Genomic DNA, 20,899 nt, shown 5'->3' with positions numbered 1-20,899 from the left:
TCCTTACCTCACCTGGTCATTTCTTCACAAATTACGGAGCATCCCCTGACCAAAGATTATTGTGTATAATCCCTGACAGCAGTACAATGAGCAAAACAAAACAAAAAAAATGGGTAAAATAAATGGGTATCTATACATGTTTGTGCATATGTATGTATAAATATATAGTATATAACAATAATAATAATAATATGTATTATTATAAAAAAATTTAATCTATATATTTATTCATACATATACACAAACATGTATAGATACCCATTGCTACATGTAGATACACATTCTCATATATATGCATAAAAAGTAGAAAAAGGAAAAAGTTCATTCAATCATATCATATCATTTAATATATAACTGCATACCTGCAAATACACTTTTATACTATAGCTATAAGCTATAACTAAAAGAGAATAAATAAATAAATAGATAGAAAGATAAAATAAAGGTAATGATCATGATAAGATAAATTAATGATAGTTAAAATGAATGAATAAATAAATAAATAATTAATTAAATTATTATTGTTATTAATTGAATGAAAATAAAAAAAACACCAATTTGTTTTAAAGGTGTGTAAAACAATTTAAAATGTTGAAATTCAACTTCCGTGGGAAACCCTGAAAGACTTGTTCAAGTTAGAGGTACAATAAGTGATTATCAAAACATCATTTTTTAAAAAAAAATTGGGCCTCTGAGGGGTGATATTGTTTTTTTTTCAAGATTCTGAGTTAATGTGACCATTTATATTTCATCACAAAAACTCCTTTATTGAGAAAGGCCACACTCATTTTAGTTACTTTTTTCTCATACTTATATAAAACTCAGAGTTATTTCTCATTCACAGTTTCAGGCGCAGTTTTTTTTTTAAGGAAGATAAACTCATTCATATCAGTGAAGAAACTGATAGGTAATGATGAGCACCATGAGGATTCATTCAGGGGATCTGGCTTCTCATTTTTTTTTCAATCCAGTTTATGAACAAAACTAAAATCAAGGACAAAACGATTTTTTAACAAAAAAACCCTGATACGCTGCATCCATGATTTAGTTTGCAGATTTGTTAAATATTTCAATTGCCCTTGATATAAGCTTTTCAGTTAAGGTGTGTGTATGTGTGTGTGTGTGTGTGTGTGTGTGTGTGTGTGTGTGTGTGTGTGTGTGTGTGTGTGTGTGTGTGTGTGTGTGTGTGTGTGTGTGTGTGTGTGTGTGTTTGTACCCGGTGAATGTCGAAGCCTATGGCGAGGTTTTCTCCTTTGCCTTCTTTGGGTGTGGCTCTCTTCTCTTTTTGCTGCAGGCAGATCAGGACCTCATCCTCCACCTTCTTCACGTCAAACACGTACTGAGACAGAAAGAAACACATCTGTACCTCACATAAATCTGTCTTTAAGACTCTGTGATGTCCCTGCTGATTGTTTTTACTCTGACCAATCATCTGTGCCTCAGTGCTTGGTAAAATCAGCCGCTGTCTGAAAACAAAGAATAATACTGAAAACCATCTGGGCTAACCTGAGGGTTCTGCAGGAAGGTGGTCTTGTGATTGATGCAGCCCCCGGCTCGGTTGCGAAGCGGGTCCTGGCGGTGGACCCAGGAGCCCCTCATCACCTCCTCCTCCCAAGTTTTGTGGATGCTCAGGTAGGAGGTGTTGATGAGGCGGCACAGGATCAGGTCGGTGAAGTACTGGCAGAAGTCGTCAAACGTCATCCTGCAGGAGGGCAGGGAAAGGAGAGGAGAGAAGAGAGCGGAGAGAGTGGATACCGACTGGAGGGAAAAGCTCGAAAGAAGAAGAAGCTTCAACAGGTGCAAAAATAGAGGAAATGAAACCAGGAACAAAAAAAGAGTCACAAGTTAAAGGTGGACTGAGGGTTCTGGTGCTGGGATCATTTTGAATCTAAATGTTATTTAAGTATTTGAAATTATTTTAGTTGCTTCTGTAATTTTAAGATTTTAAGCCCCCAAAAAGTTTGCCTGGGTCTGAAAAACAAGTGTTTTAAGCGACTCTGACTGTGTCAATAGGAGCAAAATCTGCACATACAGCCTCCAGTGAAGTTACTCTTTCCCAATCAGAGAAAACTAGAGATAGATTGATTTCTGGCCGGGCCAATTATCAGCGCCAATATTCAGCATTTTGAGGCATATCAGTATCAGCCTTTTTTTTAATCTGATGGCCGATAAGAAACCAATTTAAAACTGTGTTATTTTGGCTCTGATGCAGCCGCGTCACTGTCTGCAGTCACACTGAAACTTTGGAAAACTTTAGAGAGCCATTTATTTTCTCAAGTTTTTATTTACTTTTATAAGACAGCTGCTGAACCCAAGAGCTGCTTCATAAATATAAAGGCTTTCGAATGAAGTTGAATGTTGGAATTTATTATTAAAAATTTTGACACCAGCATTTTACTTTAAGTGCAAATAAATATCGGCTTCAAACATCGGTTGTCGGCCTCCTTGATGACTAATAATCGGTATGGGTATCGGCCCTGGAAAAATCATACCAGTCCATCTCTAAAGAAATCATTCCTCAATCTGTTATTCTTATACTACAGTCTGTATGAGAAATACACAAACAAGAAATAACACGCAGGGTAATATAGGAGTGAAGAAAGTGATTAAAGTTTGATTTGGAAGGTCTCTCGTTTCCTGGGTCTGTGCCAGGCAAAGCGAAGCTAAGCTAACATGTTCCTTGCAACTTTTAGACTGAAGAAGTGGTGTTTATCCAGGTAAATGTATCACAAAAAATAAAATGAATACCTTAAATGTTTAACATCTTAGCTCTACATGTTCCTCCATGTCAGCACAGAGTTAACAAACTTAGATCTTGTTGAGAGAGGCGGTCAGACATTCAGCGTTCTTACCAGAACTCTCCGTCGTCCTGCACGGTCACGCCGAGCTTTTCCCTCTCGCTCTTGCTCACCTTGTTCCACTCCTCTGAACTGAAATGAAGAAAAACACAAGAAAGAGCAAAAAAATTGGTATAAGAACAATTCATATTAACATGGGAAAGCATTGTTTTTACTACAATCTGAATATTTCAACTTTTGAAACTTTTAGAATTTTCCTTTAAATCTATCAAGAAGGGAATTTCTGTGTCCTTGTAAAAAACAGGATGCTACAATGTCCAGTTCTTTTTTTATAACTATTTGTTTTTATTAAAGTCAGAATTCATACTTTTTTCTCTGTTCACAGATCACTTCCTCATTAGAGTGAAGTTGCTTCGGCATATCCAGTTACCAAAAGAAGCAGTAGAAAGTGACAGTAGACGGTGTTATGATGGCAGAGATTAAAAAAATAAGTTGTTTGCTGGAGTTGTATAAAGTTTCTGTTAATGATAAACAGAGAATCTTCCAGGTACCTACTACAACACCATGTAGCAAGTTGTTTAAAGGCTTTAAAATGTACGTGTTTCAATTTGTTTGGAGCTTCGAAGGTAATTTGCTAACAGTAGCCTGAGCTAGAAGACTTACTTTAATGTTTAAAGTTGAGAGCTTCAGGTCAATCATACTTTAAAGTCAGTTTAATTATATGTATATACCTCTGACTTCATGTGTTTGTACTTTTATAAAAGTATTAAGTAAAAACGAGGCTACAAGAGATCACACTGAGAGTCCACTGATACATAACTCTCTTACAAGATACATGCTAGCGGTTAGCATACAATGAAAAAACTTTGGTTTTTCAAGCAAAATTTTAACTTTCATCACTGAACACACAAACAAATGTAACAGTCTCGCACAAGAGAGTCATTTTTAATCCACTCAACATGTTCAATAGCTCTGGATCTACCAAAACACTAAGGCACTTGGTGCTAGCTTGACGCCAACATACACTGGAAATTGCATTGATATGCTAGCCATCAGTACACATCAACAAACTTCTTTTTTTTTCCAGCAAAATATCAACTTTCATCACTGAACACACAAACAAATGTACATAACTTCCTCACAAGAGACAATGTGTTAAATCTCTGCTACAGCACACAGCAGTGGTTTGGCGATAGCTGAAAGAGTTGTTATCCTGTCTTGGAAAGGATACCAATGTACGATCACACCTCATCTCCTTAGCGCGTAAAAAATCAGGCCACAATTAAAACCATGAACGTAACTAGTAAGTTTAGTTTATTGGTTTATTCCAATCATATTTAAAAGTATACCAACCAAAGCAACACCACTGAAAACCATGTTGACCGAAAAAGTTTAGGCTGAAGCTACTTAGCTTATATGTGCCTAACCTTCTTACTGTACAACATTTATACCAGAGCAAAACAAAAAGTCAAACAACACAATCTCAACAACCAATGAATGATTAATAATTCAAAAAAGAACTGAAAAGAAAATATAAAAAAATAACAGCCGCAAATGCAAAAGAAGCAAATACAAAAGAATTCCTGAGGATTTTCCTATTATCATACTATTGATATTAACCACACAGTAAGGAGGAAAATGCACTGTTCTGGATGATTCGACGTCAAACATTTAATATTATCATTCGGTGGCACAGCTGTCTGTGATAACTGGAAGGTTACAAACCACCGTATTTTTAATGTATATACATCATGCTTGCATGTGCATAAGGCCTATTCTGAAAAAAAAGTCAGAATCTGAGAAAAAAAATCAGAATTCTGACTTTAATCTCAGAATTTTTTACTTAAAAAATAGTAAAAAAAATTTGGGGACTTGGGACTTTTTTTTTTTTTTTTTCAGTGGCCCTAATCCTCTTCTGTAGGATGCAGCCAAAAAAGGAAAGAAAAAAGAAACAGAGCTGAGCAGGCAGATGAGGCTGTTATTTTATTAATGAAAAATGTTCAGGAATTAAAAAAATAAACAACTGAGGATCCAACTCATCCACTGTATTAAACTAATAAATAAATGAAGCATGTGTTTATCCCTCATGGGCACAGTTTCTGAAGAGTCAGACGAGCAGCTATCAGTGTGAATCATACATTAACATCAAGGTCCATTCAGTATTTACAGCTCAGGGGGAAACACAGACATTTCCTGGATGCATTAGCTCTGTGTTTATATCTCCCAGCTGATGATTCACTGACAAATGTCCACATCTCAACAGACTGTCAGGCGGCGTTTACTGTAACAGGTTTTTATCAAAGCGTGAATGAATAATTCAGAGAGGCCAAGTGAGTGATTGAGAAAGATGAGCATGGAGTCATGTCTCTTTAATAACCTTTTTTTTTCCTTCTTCAGGCTTATCAATAATTCAGACCCCATCATGATCCTGCTTTACCACCTCGCTGTTTGTTTCACTGAGTCTGGAGCAGACGAGCAGAAGGCAGCGGGGTTATCTGGGCCTCTCCAGCTCCCGTACGTAAGTGGGGAGCAGCGAAAGAGCAGAAAATAAAGCTGAAACGTAACGCTCACTCGCTCTGCCAAACGTCTGAGTGGCCTCTCCAGCAAATCGGTCGTTTTGATTCACTTAAATGTTTGAATTGAAGGTTCAGGCGGCTCAATTTGAGCCTGTCTCTTTTGGGCGGGTTCCTGAAAAGCAATATCTGAGCTGCACTTAGCTGCCTCTCACACACACACACACACACACACTTTAAAAAACTCCAACATGGCTGAATTAAGTCGTCCGTCTTTGCTCTGGGACCCATTAGCTTGATTGCTTCTCTATTTTTCATCCTCTGCATGACAGATCCCTTTGTGCATCCTGCTTGTCTACCTCGTCATAAATAAGACGTTTTTCGTTCGGGAGTTTTGTTGTTCATTCATCACATGCACTCTCTTGGAAACAGCGAGAGCCAAGGGGAAATGTGCGCTTTGTCATTTTACAAATCAAATCAGGGAAATTAGTTCGAGTCACTTCAGGTCATGTGTGGAAGGAGAAAAACAACGCTTCAGTCTGACTCACGGCTCAGAGCAGAGACAGACGGATAGAATCAGGTCAAAGAGTCAAGGTGAGACACTCAGCCGCCTGTAGGTGGCACTGTTGGGGTTACCTGTCGCTCCAGGGGCCGCTCCACTCCTTCTCCCCCCAGGGGTTCCTCATACGGATCATGTGCAGCTTCTCCGACTTGAAGAAGGCCAGCAGTCCGTGCCCGAGGCGAACTTTCTTCACATCGGTCACGGCGTAGGCGTGACCTTTGACGAGACCGCAGTCCAGACGGGCCTCCATGTCCTCGATGGTGGTCGCCTAGAAAACAGAAAAACAGGAAAGTTGTCAGGAGGAAAAGATTTCACTTCCTATCTAAATTTTTTAAAACAGGGGTTCTCAGCTTGTCCAGCTTCACCAACCCTTAGTGACAACCAAAACAAATCACACTGAGGTTTTTGTCCACTTTGTGTTGTCCTTGTGTTTTGCTACGATCAGTTGGCACATGAAAACAAACTTCTAGGTCAGGGGTCTGCAACCTGTGGCTCTGGAGCCTCATGCGGCTCTTTGACTCCTTTGCATTGGCTCCGTGAAACTTTAAAAAATTATTATTTAAATGAAGAATTTTTATTTTCCTTAACTGTCCACAGGCTGGCCTAATAAACATGCTTGATTATGCAAAACATGAGTAAACCACTTAATCGAGAAGTTGTGTAATATTATCTACAAGTTATCCAATTCATTTTTTTCTTAAAAAAAAAAGAATTTTTGCAATAAGATTTTCTTTAATCTTTTTTATTTATTTATTTATTTTTTATTTTTTTTATTTTTTATTTTTTTTTGGGGGGGGGGGTCATAAATTTAAATTTCTTAAAATTTCTTTTTTTTCTAATTATGCAATTTTTTTTTCAGACATAAAATGTCTTTTAAAAATGTTGGCAATTTATTTAGATTTAATTTTTTTTCTTAAATTAAGTTCTTTAAATTTTTAAATTAAGTGTATGGACGTATAATTCTTGCAAATTTTTGAAATTTATTTTTTTTACTTTTTGCAAATTTTTGGGAAAAAAATTTGCAAGTTTTTAAACATTAAAATGTATTTCTTTTTTTTCAAATTTGTTACATTTCCATTTTTTGAAATTTTTGAAACTTAAATAGTTCTTGAAATTTTTGCAAATTTTTGAAAATTTGCAAAAATAAAAGCAAAGTTTTGAAACTTCAACATTTCTTGACATTTTTGCAAATTTATTAAAAATTTAAAAAACTAAGAAATTACATGTACAATTTCACTGATTAGAAAATCTTCTTGTTTGGGTGACAATTTGCTGGATTTTAACTTTGTTTAGAATTTTAAAGACTTTATAGTCTTTATACTTAAGATAAAGTTGATTTTGTGGCTCGTGAATGGCTTAAATCCAGGTGAGCTGAGGCAAAATGGCTCCTATGAAAGTAAAGGTGACAGACCCCTGTTCTTGGTCTTCTTCTAGTGTGAATTTGCAGGTCTCAAATGTTTACAGGCTGTTGTCGTCATCTACTGCTAAAAAGTGTGAACAGAAACTTCTCCGCTGCCTTAAAAAACACCTTTTGTGTTATATCCAACCAGTTGTGAATCACTGATATAAAGCAAGGGGTAAAACTATGAGGAAGTGCTGAAAGTTGCTATTCATCAAGGATTGATTGAGGCTGGCTGCAGGAAGACCAGAAACCATGTACACACCCAGCCCCCAAAAAACTGACTTTTACAGCATTAAAATCATATTTACAGCCTGGTTTAAAGAACAGCTTGGGTCTGAAACGCTGATTTCACTATTGGCACACACTGTACGGTGAATGATTGTTTTTCTAACTCAGCGGTTTAGAAGATATTAGGATCGTTTGATTGTCCAATCAGAGACACAGCTCAGGTCACGTGACCAACGGGCGGCCTATAGGTGTCGGAAAGGAAGCTTAAAGCTGGCATCACATCCGATTGATTGTCTTCATTTCACGGTATCAGGAACAGAAATTACTAATTGTGGCTTAGATACGTTATATGTTTTAAAAGACCTCCTGTGAACAGGGAGAACATGTCGCTGGTGTAATGACAGAATAATCAGTTTGAGCTCTGAAGCTTCAGGATTCTGTTCACCTGTCTCTGTCTTCATGTGCACACATACATAAAGAAGGGAAACTGCTGTTTTCTGGGACAAAAATAAATGACTTGTGTAGAAAATTTCCTGTTAGAAAAACCCACTCCAGGTATAACTCACAGTGGGTTTTATTGTGATATTGTGATGAAACCAGAGTGTAAGATTCAGCTCAGACTGTCTCAGGTTGCACACAAAGATCCAGGAGCCACCATGATTCTCATCCACTGGTGTTTTCTGTTTTCTGTGGACTGGACCCAATTTTGTTTTTTAATTCTATGAACGAATGTTTCAGAAATCCTTTGAGTCTTCTGTCTATTTGTCCTTTCTGTGTGTTCGACTGTCCCTGTGCCATTTTAATCAGGCGCTCAGTTGTTGTTGGATAATAACGTCTCATATTGGCACTGTAATCCTTCACAAAAACAGCCAAGTGGACTGAACACACAATTACTGGATCGAAGAAACAATTTTCTGATAAAGCCGTCCAGTGATTCTCTTTCTTTTTCCTCGCGCCGTCCAAACGTTTTTATTAAAAAAGATGATGCATTGCCCAGATTTGAAAGTGTGGCTTCATTATTTTCTCAATAACACAAACTCGTAGATGTTTTATTGTATGTAGTTTTCTGTTCAACAGCAGTAAAAATGTCCCAGTTAAAGTTTTCCTGTGGTGAGACAGTGGTGTTGTGTCTCTATCTCCATATTCCCTGACTCGGTTTAAGCAGCTGTTGTTCTGTGCTGTCCTGTGACTCCACTTTGATAATTAGAGTAATAGTTCACAAGGTAAATATCCAACAAGAGCAAGTGGAGAATTTTTCAGTAAACAGAATCAGGTATTCATAAGAAAGTCCCTGCATCTCAACTTAGACTGATCCGTTACAGACTGAGAAATATTCCCAGAACAGGAATGTAAAATGTTGAATGTCATGAATTACACGGATGGGTGAAAGCATCCCAAAAGTGACAATTCTAAAAGACTGTGACGAGCTGCGGTAAAGGAGGTGAATGTCGAGAGCTGTCATCACATTTTGATGAAGGAGCGATTTGGATAGTACACATCACCCTGGATGACATCTTGGGCTCTAATTTCGTGGCGCAGCGCAGGGGGCGCAAGCCTGGCGCACAGTGTTCATTTCGTGCAGCACACCGCCGTGCGCTGCCAATTTGACAATTTGGTAGACCGACTGCGCAGAGATGGGTGTGACGGCGCACCAGGGGGAGGTGTCGGCAGATTCATGTTGGTGCAGTGACAATTTCGTCCCAAAAATGTGCGCTGAAAGCTCGCCAGCTCCAACCCGGTTTATTCTCGGCACAAAGCGGAGCGCACCCTCCGCAGCTGTAAATTTGGTGACAGGCCCACATGTGCGCACATGTCAACAAAGCCTCAGAGGCAGGTTTCCAGAGTGTCAGGCACATTTTAATGCAATAAACAATCACAGCAATCACTATTTAATGTAACCGTCTGAACCAGCATAAACATTTATATCTATATTAACTGTCCCGTCACATCTGATGTCAGATTAAAGCCGTTTGTCATAATGGAAAGTTAACCTGACGGCAGCTGCAAGTTTGATGCACATCTTACAATTAAACAATAAACAGCCTTAACATCTGATACTGAGTATATATCTGGTTCTCTCATTTCATTTAATTCAAAGAAAAGAGGGAGAGGAAAGACAAAGAAAAAAGAGACAAAATAAATGTTTGTCACTCAGGATTTACCCGTGATTTCCCATATTTCTCTGTTTTAGTCTTTATTTTTAACGTGATCTAAAAAGATGGAGTACATTATTGTAAGGAGGATGAGGTGGAGACACTGGGAGAGTATACAGTATATCACCAAAGGTTCTGCTATTTGGTGATGACAAACCAGGAGTGCAGGTGGATCAAAAGTATTCTGAATAAATAAGCCAGCTGTGTAACTGTCTCTTCATTTTGTTCTCCTATTAATGACAAAGGAACAGATTACATCTGTCCCGGGAGCTGGTCCACACTGTGACGCACTTCGTGTCCTCCGATGTGCCCCGCCGTCCGTTCTCCTGCTGCAGGGACAGCGACTCTGACAGTCTCCGCTATCAGGTCTTTCCAGACACTGTTTTCGTGGTGCTGGGGATCAGTCAGACCAATCAGACGCTGCGCCTCGGCCGCAGCACATTTAAAGGCGAGGGGAGGCGCTCTTTCGATTGGTGAAAACAGCGCTCGGCTGTGTTAAACCCACTCACGGCTTTTCTCCTCCCTCTCTTTGCGCGGAGGGACGCGTGGACGCGCAGCTCTGCGCTCCTCTGCGCCTTGACTGCGCCTCTCTTGGCACTGCAGGAAATTTGCAAAGTGCGCCAGTCACACCCTGTCCGCGCAGCGAAGGCCGGCGCAGGGCAGGTGCCCCTGCTCTTGCGCCTAGTCTACGAAATTAGAGCCCATTGTCATGACGCCTACTACAACTACTGCTATTGTTTATTCAGAATTATGCTGATTAAAATGTAAACTGGGAATATTCTGGTCGCTCAGCTCTCTGCGGATCAATTTTTGAAATATTGCCTTAACCAGAACCTTTAATGGAGTATGGCATGCATGCAAACGTCATCACTGAGAGGTGTGTGATAGCTTCAGGTGGTGTTTTTTTCTCCTGGACATAAAGACCACCAAGATAATAACTAAGCCTCCTCCTTTGTTAATTCTCCTCCTTGTTTTTCTGTATTCTGTCGAAGAAATGTGGAACTGAAATGAGATTAACAGCCAAACAGCCTGGAGCCTCCCAGGGGAAATTTGTGGTATTCATGCCTGCAGCATAATAATCTAGGAGTCAGAAATACAAGCTAAAGTAATAGAAAACTGAATATTAAAGTGGTGAACACACTTTTTTATGTGGTATTGTCTACTTTTCTAAGCTCCAACTAGTCTTATAGGTAAAAATAAATTGACCTTTAGTTTGGAAACTCATGCATTTAGAGCAGTTTGATTTAAAACTGGACTGCTACCAACGCTGAATCACAAAAAGGGATTATAAATTAGTTGTTGCTGCTGAAAGACATCAGGGAATACGTGGCTCGAGAGAAAACCGTGAGATCAAGCAGAGAAATTAAAGTAAAAACATCATTCTTCCTTTTTTTTATAGAGAAAAGAAGCTGTGCAGATCCTTAAAAGCATTATTCAGTGGGCTTTATGTAAAACGCTCTGACAATAACCTGAAACTTTAATATGCAGCAGAAACGGTTCTTGGGGCTAGCCTCAGTGATGATCTGCTGTTTAGATGCAGGAAATGTTTGAGGAAACACTGGATGGCGTGCAAAGGAGCTGAATGTCTGCAGGGCACAAGCTGGAGGCAGAAAAGCGTCCAGGAAACTTCAGGCTGACGAAGACTTTGTTTACGCTTGCCCCTCAAAGAAAGGAGTCAGCTCTCCAGAGAGTACTGCGCATGCGTAAACAAAATCTTCGTCAGTTCAGAGGTCATTACAGCCACACAGCGCTGTCTGGAGTGACACAGACTGCAGCAGAAGACTAACTCGGAGCGGACCATGATGGAATATTGGTGAAAAACACGAGTTTTTGGACGATTAATGCCGTTTTAGGAGCGGCGCCGTCTATGCCCCGATGGATCCCATTATACGAACGTCCACTGCACGATTTCGGATCTAAATATCTCCCGAAGCACTGCTTGGATCAGGAAAGCCTTCTGGGTGAGTATTTTGTTCTACCTCATTCTATAAACAATGTAAAAGCTGTATAAACCAAACTTATCCTTTAAAACAGGCCAAATTCACATGACTAGTCAAGAAAAATGTTTCAAGTTGTTTTGGGCAAAAAAGAGGTCTGAATTGCTTGAAACAAGTAAAATAAAATCTACCAATGAAACAAGAAAAAATTACCAGAAAATTTACTTAAACTAGAATAATGTCTTGACACAAGTAACTTTTCCCTTCTTCTATTGGCAGATTTTTTTTTTTACTTGTTCCAAGCAATTCAGGCCTCATTTTGTCTTGAAATAACGTGAAACAAGACATTTTTCTGGACTAGCCAGGTGAATTTGGCCTGGTTTAAGTCTTAAATGACACTTTCTACTGAAAACAAGACAAAAACACTTAAGATTTCAGTTTTTTCTAGTCTTGACACTGGTTTATCATCAGTTTGTAAAAATGTGTTTGGTTTGGAAGTGAAAAACAGTTGCTCTGCCTACGAGAACCAGTGAGCATCTGGGGGAGATGACATAGCGGGGATTGAGAGGCGTCTTGTTTCTTAAAGATGTTTTTTACCCCTTCCACTTGGCCCTTAAAATAGAGAGACACAGGGAGTGGGTAAGACGAAGGGGAAAGGGTAAGAGTGACAATTGGGGTTGGTCGTTTAACTCCTCTAATGGGCATATTTTCTTTAAAGCTGAGAGTTAATACACGACAGCTGCAAAGGTCTACACTGATTGTCAGTGAGCTTGGGTTGTCTACAGGAAAATAACACAGGTGAAAGAAGCCAAACCAATCAGCTGAGGATAATCTCCAGACATGAGTGAAGACAAAGATCTGGTTGTAGATCTCCGACCCCAGCCCAATGCTACGAACAGGAACACTTGGTCCAGATAAACCTTAATCTGTTATTGGGATAAGGGCTGGAACATATCAGCAGAGGCTCAGCCCTCAACAGGTGATGGACCCAGATACTGATCTTAGTGAAACTGGCCCCAATCTGACAGGTATGACTTCAGTCTGCACAGTGTTGACAGGTTCCCAGACTCTACCTCGAGTTTGAACCAGAAAGAGCTGTGGACATCATTTCTGTATCCCCTTTAATTTATGACCAATCTTTCCCATCGTCGTCTCAGTCCCGTAAGATCAGCCCACATCTTTTACTGCAGGTTCCAGGGACACACGACGTTCATTAGGGGTCTGTTTCAAAGCACTCACTTTTTATCTCCCCATCAAAGTGCCCTGAGTTCTTGGAAATGTCAGCCACATGACACTCAGAGGGTTCAGTGCCTCCTCCTTGAACCCTTTTTTCGCTTGGTGATAACATTATTCTGGCGTTAGAGGAGTCCTGTCTCAGCACAGCCAGGCCGTGCTGTGGAGAAAAGGTGTCGATGTCAACATCAAAACGAAAACGAGAGCTGCACACTTTTTATTTGTGTGAACCTCATGTGAGAACACAAACCCCTGCACCACACTGAAGAGCTTTCGAATGTCTGGCAGGTTTTTTTTAACAGAGATTTGGCTCCATAGATGTCTACTGTCTTTGCAGCACAGGCAGTGAGAGTCTGCAGCAGACAGACGGAGGCTTTTCATCCCTGGATTTTAAAGTTATAGCAGAAAATAGGATGATTATTAAAGAGGCTCTGCAGCACAAGAGGTCAGCTGAGGTGGGTGAGACACTTCTCACAGAGCAGATATGAAAACAGTGTGAAAGTGACCAAAGGACTTCTGTGGTTCACCGGAATATTAAAACATTACTCGGGACATCATCACAGTCAATTCTTGTCATTTGTTTAAGGTTAAACTTCTGTTTCCTGCTGAATGGAGTGAGCTACAGGTAGAGGCAGCTCTGAACAACCAAATAACATTTAACTTTCAGGACAAGGAGTCTGTAACCAGCTCATCTGGATTAAAGTCATTCCAGACAGAGCCACAAAATCTGCTTTATCCTCACAAAAGACTGAAAAGTGTTTAAAATTCTAAACAAAGTAGTAAAGTATCTAAATAAGTTTTTTTTTGTATTTTAAAAATTGTGCATGATAAATATTGGTTTTTTATTTTTTAAAAATCTGCAAAATATTTTTAAAAAATTGAATTTTTTTTACAGTATTGTTATTTCAAAGTTTGCAAAATTTATGAACTTTCAATAATTTTAAAAATGTTCAAAAATTAGAATTTTAAGTTTGCAAAGTTTTTCAAAAAATAAAAAATTTAAAACATCTGAATAAAAAAATTGCAAAAATTCCCAAAATTTTGAAATTTCAAGAATTTGCCAAAACGTCATAAATTTGCAAAAGAAGAAAAAATTCAAACTTTTGTAATTGAGAAAAAATAGAATTCAAATAATTTGCCAAATATAGCAGTCATCCCCAAAAAATGGAAATTTCTGAAATAATAATAATAATAATAAAATATTGACAAAAATATTGAAAAAATCTGGAATTTCACCTTTTTCTAGATTTTGAAAATTAAAAAAAAATGAAATTCCAAAAATTTAAAAAAGTAAAAAATAAAATTTAAAAAATCTAAAAAAAGAATGAAAGTTTTTTTTTTGCAAGATGTGATGCATATTTAGTTTAACAAAATGTTAAAGCATGTTTTTTTTTAGCAACAATGTCTCTAATCATCAACACCCTCTGTAAGAAAAATAAAAATTCTCTATTTAAATAATATTTTTTAAAGCTACAAGGAGCCACTGCACAGGAGTCAAAGGGCCGCATGAGGCTCTAGAGCCGCAGGTTGAAGACCTGCAAAAAAACAAACTTTAAAAACTTCACCTTCACCGGCTTCAGCCCCAACACAGGAAGATGCAAGAAGACAACTCTTCTATTTGATTCCTTACACTGTGCCAGAGCTGCCGGACTTTATGTCGACTGGTCTGCTGCAGATATCTTAGCTTAGCAGTTAGAAAACAGTTTCCCAAGAAAACTCTGATTCAGGATTTTCTACTTGAAGTTTTACTGAAGACCTGAACACACGATGAAGACAGCAACTCCACACTGCTCTCCATTATTTTGAGCTGTCTCTTCATACATAATGTAAAAAACACAGATTTTAAAATGACTCTCTGGCTGTCAGCTGATCTAAAAGCGTGTTCCCAGAGAAATCAGGGAAACTGCAGCTCACCCTGATGGAGCAGCTGATGAGACCGTCTCTGTTGTGGACTTTGAGGACTCTTTCAAACAGCTGGTTTCGGGCCGCCTCGTCTGTCGCCATCTGACCTTCCAGCAGGTCCACGGGCTCTGAAACGCCACCCGTGAAATCCACCAGAGCATCCGCTGTGTTTCCCCCGTCCAAAGCCTCGTAGCAGCCGTAAACCCTGCAGAGGGGGAGGAGTTTTACTGATTTTGTCAAGATAGAGCCACACTGCAAGATCCTACACAATGACAAATGTTTTAACATATGTAGGCAAAACTTAAAGTAAAATAAAGTGTTTCTAAAGTTTGCATTTCTGTATCTCTACATCTGATGGCACTGATACAAACTTGGCATAGGCCTTTTCCACCAGGGCGCTCCAGAACTCGTTGCTGTCGTTGGAGTGGCAGTACACCAGCTGGTTGTCCACCGTCGGTAGCCGGTCATCAATCACCACGTCCACCCACTCACCGAAGCGCCAGAAGCGGAAGTGGAAAATCCCAGCATAAGATTCTGGCTTCTCTGTGTCCCACTCCTGCTCCTTCCAGTCGGGGATGACCTGGAGGAGGAAGAAGAGGAAGAGGAGGATGGAGGAAGAAGGGAAGATGGCAGGTAAGCCAAACGAACAGACGCTGGTTCACAGAGCGTAAATAAAGTCAAGGTGGAGTGGACCGCCAGACGGAGACGGCGCTCCCTCATGTCAGCCCATACATTTGGGACTGGGGACGGATTTATCATCTCGGCTCTCTCAGTCATAAATCCAGCTGTAATGGGACATGGGTGAGAGGTAATAACTGTGTGGCTGCTGCAGTGTGTGTGTGTGTGTGTGTGTGTGTGTGTGTGTGTGTGTTTCAGCTGCTATAACCAGCCTCCATTTTGTGAGCAGTAGTTACTAAAGTGCCCAGACAAAATGTTAGCGTGAAACATGAAAACACAGGATCAGAGATGGATAAACTGGACACTCATCATGTTTGTGGATCTGTTTTCTGTGATGTAACATGTTTTTAATGTAACTAAAGCGTCTTTTTTCAGATTTGTGAGTTATTTCCTGAGATGTTGTGTCATTTCAAAATGTGTTTTTGTTTTTATGGAGGTATCTGCCTCTGGTCCATGGATTTAACAGGCTTTCAGGTCTGTTCAACAAAAGCAGGAGGAAAACTCAAGTCTTTTCTTTTTAACATTTTTTCAGCTTTGCTCAGCTCATTTATATTTACAGATCCCAGTAAATAAATCTTAGTCATAACTTACAAAGGAATTTTTTATAGTTTGGCAAACATAAAGTTTAATTTCAAAACTCATGGCAACATCCACAACCACATAAAGATGAGATTCTTACGAGGAAAAAAATATAAATAAATAAAATAAATAAATAAATAAATAACAACAACAAGAACAACAACAAGAACAATGATAATAATAATAATAATAATAAATAAATAAATAAGTAAATAATAGTAATATGGTGACAATGTCTGCGGACTATATCAGGAGCCATAATTTCTAAAAAAAAAAAAAATAATAATCACATCACTCAAAAACTGAAATGAAGGATTTAAATTAAAAAAATTGCTTTTTAAAAATAACAAAAAAAATCAAGATATTTATGTGAATTGATTTTTCTGCCACCCCTACTTTCTGTTTGGGTGAACCAACTCAGATGGTGTTGAGGCGATAACCAAAAGTGGGGCAATCAAGTTATAGTGTGGAATAGAATAGAATAGAAAATACTTTTTTTATCCTCGAGGGGAAATTTAGGAGGAGTCACAGCAGTGATCAAGAAAACCAAAGTAAGAAAGTGTATAGAAAGTGAAAAAAGATCCATAAGAAAATAGATGCTGACAGCTTGTCCACCATTCTCCAGTCAGCCAGCCTCCACCTCCACAGGGTCCAGGACTGAGCTTCTTCAGCAGTCTGTTCAGTCTCTGTCTCCTGGATCCTGTCTGCTCACAGCAGGTGAAGCTCTTCCAATGTGGCGTTGGTGTCTGGTGTTAGCTCTGTTAGCCATGTCTGTGAATAGCATGATGCTACTCTGCCCTCTGGTATTCCCTCTGTTGCTGGGTTAGCACAGTTAGCTCGTCCATCTTATTGGAGATAGATCTTACGTTCCCAATAACGATGGATGGAAGGACAGGTCCATGTCTTCACTTCTTAGCTCCTCACCTGAGAACCAGCACGTTGTCCTCACTTCCTTCTCCTCACCTTGTGGGAAACATCAGGCCTTGCACTGGTTAGCATTGACATGCTACAGGCTGCTAACAGCTGATTTCACATGTAAACAATGCAGCCATGATTACATGTAGGATCTCCAGACAAACACAGGAGAAAAAATAGTAAAAATATCACTGAAGACACAAAATGTTTGGTGTCCACGACCAACAAATGAGCCATACAGAGTAACGACGCACTCCAAATACAAAGATACAGCTACAACCAACAGTGCGGAGCCTAGCAACAATGATCACTTTAACCCTCGCAGATTTGATCTATTCAAGCAGACCTCAGAGGTTTAGGTTTTGGTTTAGGTAACTTCTCCAAGGATGCCCAAAAGAAATCATTAGGTCAAGAGTCAGTATTCTTCAGCCCTGACTCTGAAAGTCGTGCTACTTATAGCCAGGTAACAAAATCACGTTTGACCGACAGCCTGACACTTCTGACTCCTGAACCAGAAAAGTCCCCTGAGCTGAGACTTTCCTGTCTTCAGCTGAAGCTCATCAGCTTCCTGTTCCAGTGTCAGAGCGATGAACAGCAGCTTCATCACTTCCTGCACGGTGAGGTTGTGATTGCTGTTTAAAATGTACGAGGCGCAGCTTTCCCACTGTGACTCGGTGTTGTAACAGAACACCCAACCACGAGGTGACCTGTGAAGACTCACCTGTGGCGTGAATACTGCATGCAATAAAAACTGCAAATGGTGCAGCGAGCGACACAGCATGTGGATTTACTGACAGCGCTGCAGCAGGGCGTCCTTGGAGATGTCAAGGTGCGCTAACTGAACAGCAGTTCCTGTCAAAGCTCTCTGCAGGGGGTGACACTGTGCTGATGGGGAGAATCTGGCCTCTCCGGAGGACCACGCAGCAACAGCTCCTCCAAAATGAGGAGGAGGGGGAGAGGAGAAAACAAAGCACTGCACCACAGAAACCTCAGAGTCATTTTGTAATCCTCTGGGAGGCAATCTCTCCTGCACTCCACCCCGCCGCCACCGCCGCTGCTGCTGCTGCTCTGACTCTGCAGCGTGGACAGTGGGAGCGCAGAGGCTTCATCTATCTCAGCTTTCATCTGGGCCAAGTGTCGCTATGCAGCAGCTGAACTCTGGGAGGTAAGTGACCTGACGACTGACCAGAAACACAAGCAGACTTTGGCTCCCCCTGCTTCCCGTTCGAAACCACACCAAGGGGAGAAAAGGGGGTTTTCCTGTCACAGAGCATGAGCAGAGAAGGAGCCACGAGTTTCAAGCCCTATGTTCACATTTCTGCTTCTGCAAATTGCTTTGAATTTGCAAACTGCAGCTTTTAAGATGAAGGGATCAGTAACCAAGCACAGGAGACAAACACATGTGAGACAAACAGCGAGGTCGTCCCTGAGGGGAGACCCTGCTCTGTGGTTGTAAATGTCATCAGACCCTGTTGCCTAGCACCTCTGCTCTCCTGTCCTCCTGCTCAAACACCTCGCAGGAAGGAGCACAGAGTGAGAGCTACAGGTTTGAAGGAGGAGGAGGACAGAAGACGCTTCGCTCTAATCCACCTGTCAGCCTGCAGCAGCGTGCACTCCAAGCATGTCTGAGGAGCTGGAGCTTCCCTTCAGACCCGATGACCAGCTGACAGAGGTGATGCGTCTGCGAGTTCAATCCCTGCAGCAGCGTGGTCAGAAGAGGCAGGACGGCGAGCGTCTCCTGCAGCCCAACGAGGCGGTCTTCAGGCTGGACTTCTCCAAACAGTCCCTGCGCTTCTCGCACTGGACGGTGCAGCTGGCTCAGCCTGGACGCCTCACCATCACGGCCACCTCGCAGCTCTGGACGCCCGACCTCACCAACCTGATGACGCGTCAGCTGCTGGAGCCTGCGGGGGTTTTCTGGAGGGGGTCCACCGACGGAAACAACACAAACATCACAAACAACACAAACAACGCAGCGGTGCAGTGCTACGAGGCGGACGCACACGAGTTTGGGGAGAGGATTGCGGAGCTGGCCAAGGTGAGGAAGGTGATGTACTTCTTGTTTGCTTTTGCAGAAGGCTGCAGCCCTGAGACTGTGGACTGCTCCATCACCTTCACAGTGGACAGCTGAGACTGGGACTAAAGAGATGAACCCTTTTTGAAAGCGTTTAGTTTGGAAAGTAACTTCACTTCGTAGTCAAAGCTTTTCTTGATAGATAGAAACAGACGATTTCTACTTAGACCACAAGAAGTTAAATTTACCAACATATGGTCAAGATTAGGGATGGGAACATTTCACATTTAAAACGATTCCTGGCAGTTGGAACCGGTACTCAACCGGTCGATTTTTGGTACTTTTTTGTGTTTATGTGGTAAAAAAAATATCAATTTGTTTAATGATAAATTGTATATTTTTTTCAATTATGATTGAGGTCTCACTTTACTGGTTCTTGACCTGGATTCTGGTCCAAATTAAACTACAAAACAACAGGACTCCAGGGGCCAGATCTGAACCCAAGGGCAATTAGATGATTCATCCAAACATGATGATTCCTCCACAGTTTTTTCCATTAAGAAAAGTTTTTCTGCACAAAATGTATGATAGAAAGAAGGTAGATTATCCCATTGCAAGTGGCAAAAAGGTCTTTTAAGGCAGCGTTTTTTTAAAAAATTATTTTAGGATCTTATCCTGCTAGCCTTAAGTACACCCCCAGTGAATGATATTGATGGATTTGTGTCTTTTGTATGCTGAAAAAAATTAAATCATAGGTAGGTTAACATATTTACTCTTTAATATATAACCTTGCAATGCTGTGTTCATGTCCAGCATGGAAAATCTCCTACTCTTCCACTGCCTCACAGTCACAAGGATGCATTTAGATACCTAAACATGGTACCTTTGATTTTATGTGAATTGGTACCTGGTACTTTTGACAGAATTTGGTTGGTACCTTTAAAAGTAGCTAATTCGGTACCCATCCCTTGTCAAGATGGACCAATTCATTAAAACCCAAAGACGAGAATTCCAATGAAGGGGTTTTATGGGGTTTTGGGTAAATTTAATGTGAGTTATACCACGGTCAGTTAGAATTCCAATGTCAACTGGCGTGCCTTAGATTGGTCTAATGCACGCCAGTTGACAGTTCGTTCGGCAAGTTAAGTCACCATTGTATCACTCCTCTGTGCGCGTTACCATAGCAACTCATCACACACATTTCAACGCATGCGAGAGCAGCCTGCGCTCCAACTGGGCCCCGTCTCTAAATGACAGGAAGAATTGGAGCGAAATTCTGTCTACGGGCTCAGCAAATGACTCGGCAGCATCCCTGCCACAGAAAAAATCCAGCAAGGAAAACGCGCCAGTGTCTTTTAATAATTGCACAATCAACGGAAATGTTCGGTTAAATTTTGCTTTTATCTTGACAACGATTGCTCAGACAAAAAAACTTTTTTGGTTGACTAACAAAAAAATAGTTCCTATATTTGAGCACAAATAGCAAGTTTACAGCAATTATTCATTATTTCTTTTAAAGTTTACAGTTTGTGGGACCATGGTATAAGCGGATTAAAAAACTTGCGTGCGTGCGTTTGACCGTTCTAAGGCACTCCACTGCGCGTTGTGGTGTTCCCACTCCATGTCATGCCTTAGAACGGTCAAACGCATGCTTCCTCGTTGTTTAATCCTTACTTAATATCATATTTAGTAGGGCTAAACGATTTTAAGAAAAGATTGAATTGTGATTTTTCTGGCAGATATTGTGATTTCAATTTGATTCACGATTTTCTTCAAATCAGACTTTGGGATATTCACATGTAGGGCTGAACGATTTTAGGAAAAGATCTAATTTTACTGGCAGATATTGGAATTCACGATTTTTTAATTATCAATAGTGATGATAAATAATCTGTTTTCCTCAACTTCTACTTCTAAACAGAGGCTTTGTGTTGTTGACCTGCTTACCAGCACTTTTAACACATAGATTGTCTACAAATTTGTAA

General features: G+C 40.3%; 2 protein-coding genes across 4 annotated transcripts in view; one reads left to right on the top strand and one right to left on the bottom strand.

Moving 5' to 3' along the window:
* Nucleotides 1-20,899, bottom strand: part of capn5b (calpain 5b) — a 72,091-nt gene that overhangs the window by 7,847 nt on the left and 43,345 nt on the right. For all 3 annotated transcript variants that reach the window (XM_074672833.1, XM_074672834.1, XM_074672835.1), the window contains 6 exons: nt 15,100-15,308; nt 14,741-14,933; nt 5,948-6,141; nt 2,853-2,930; nt 1,507-1,702; nt 1,217-1,339 (listed from right to left, as the gene is read on the bottom strand). In XM_074672833.1, coding sequence (XP_074528934.1) covers nt 1,217-1,339; nt 1,507-1,702; nt 2,853-2,930; nt 5,948-6,141; nt 14,741-14,933; nt 15,100-15,308 — 993 coding nt within the window. The remainder of the gene's footprint in view (nt 1-1,216; nt 1,340-1,506; nt 1,703-2,852; nt 2,931-5,947; nt 6,142-14,740; nt 14,934-15,099; nt 15,309-20,899) is intronic.
* On the top strand, nt 18,522-19,031 carry ompb (olfactory marker protein b). Its single transcript, XM_074672836.1, has one exon. It carries the CDS (start codon nt 18,522-18,524, stop codon nt 19,029-19,031), a length of 510 nt encoding a protein of 169 aa, XP_074528937.1.

This window comes from Halichoeres trimaculatus, unplaced genomic scaffold (genome assembly GCF_033239565.1).
Source record: "Halichoeres trimaculatus isolate MK-OKI-2021-1 unplaced genomic scaffold, fHalTri1.1 fHalTri1_scaffold_6, whole genome shotgun sequence".
Lineage (NCBI taxonomy): Eukaryota > Metazoa > Chordata > Actinopteri > Labriformes > Labridae > Halichoeres > Halichoeres trimaculatus.
This window is presented reverse-complemented; position numbering and strand designations above follow the sequence as displayed.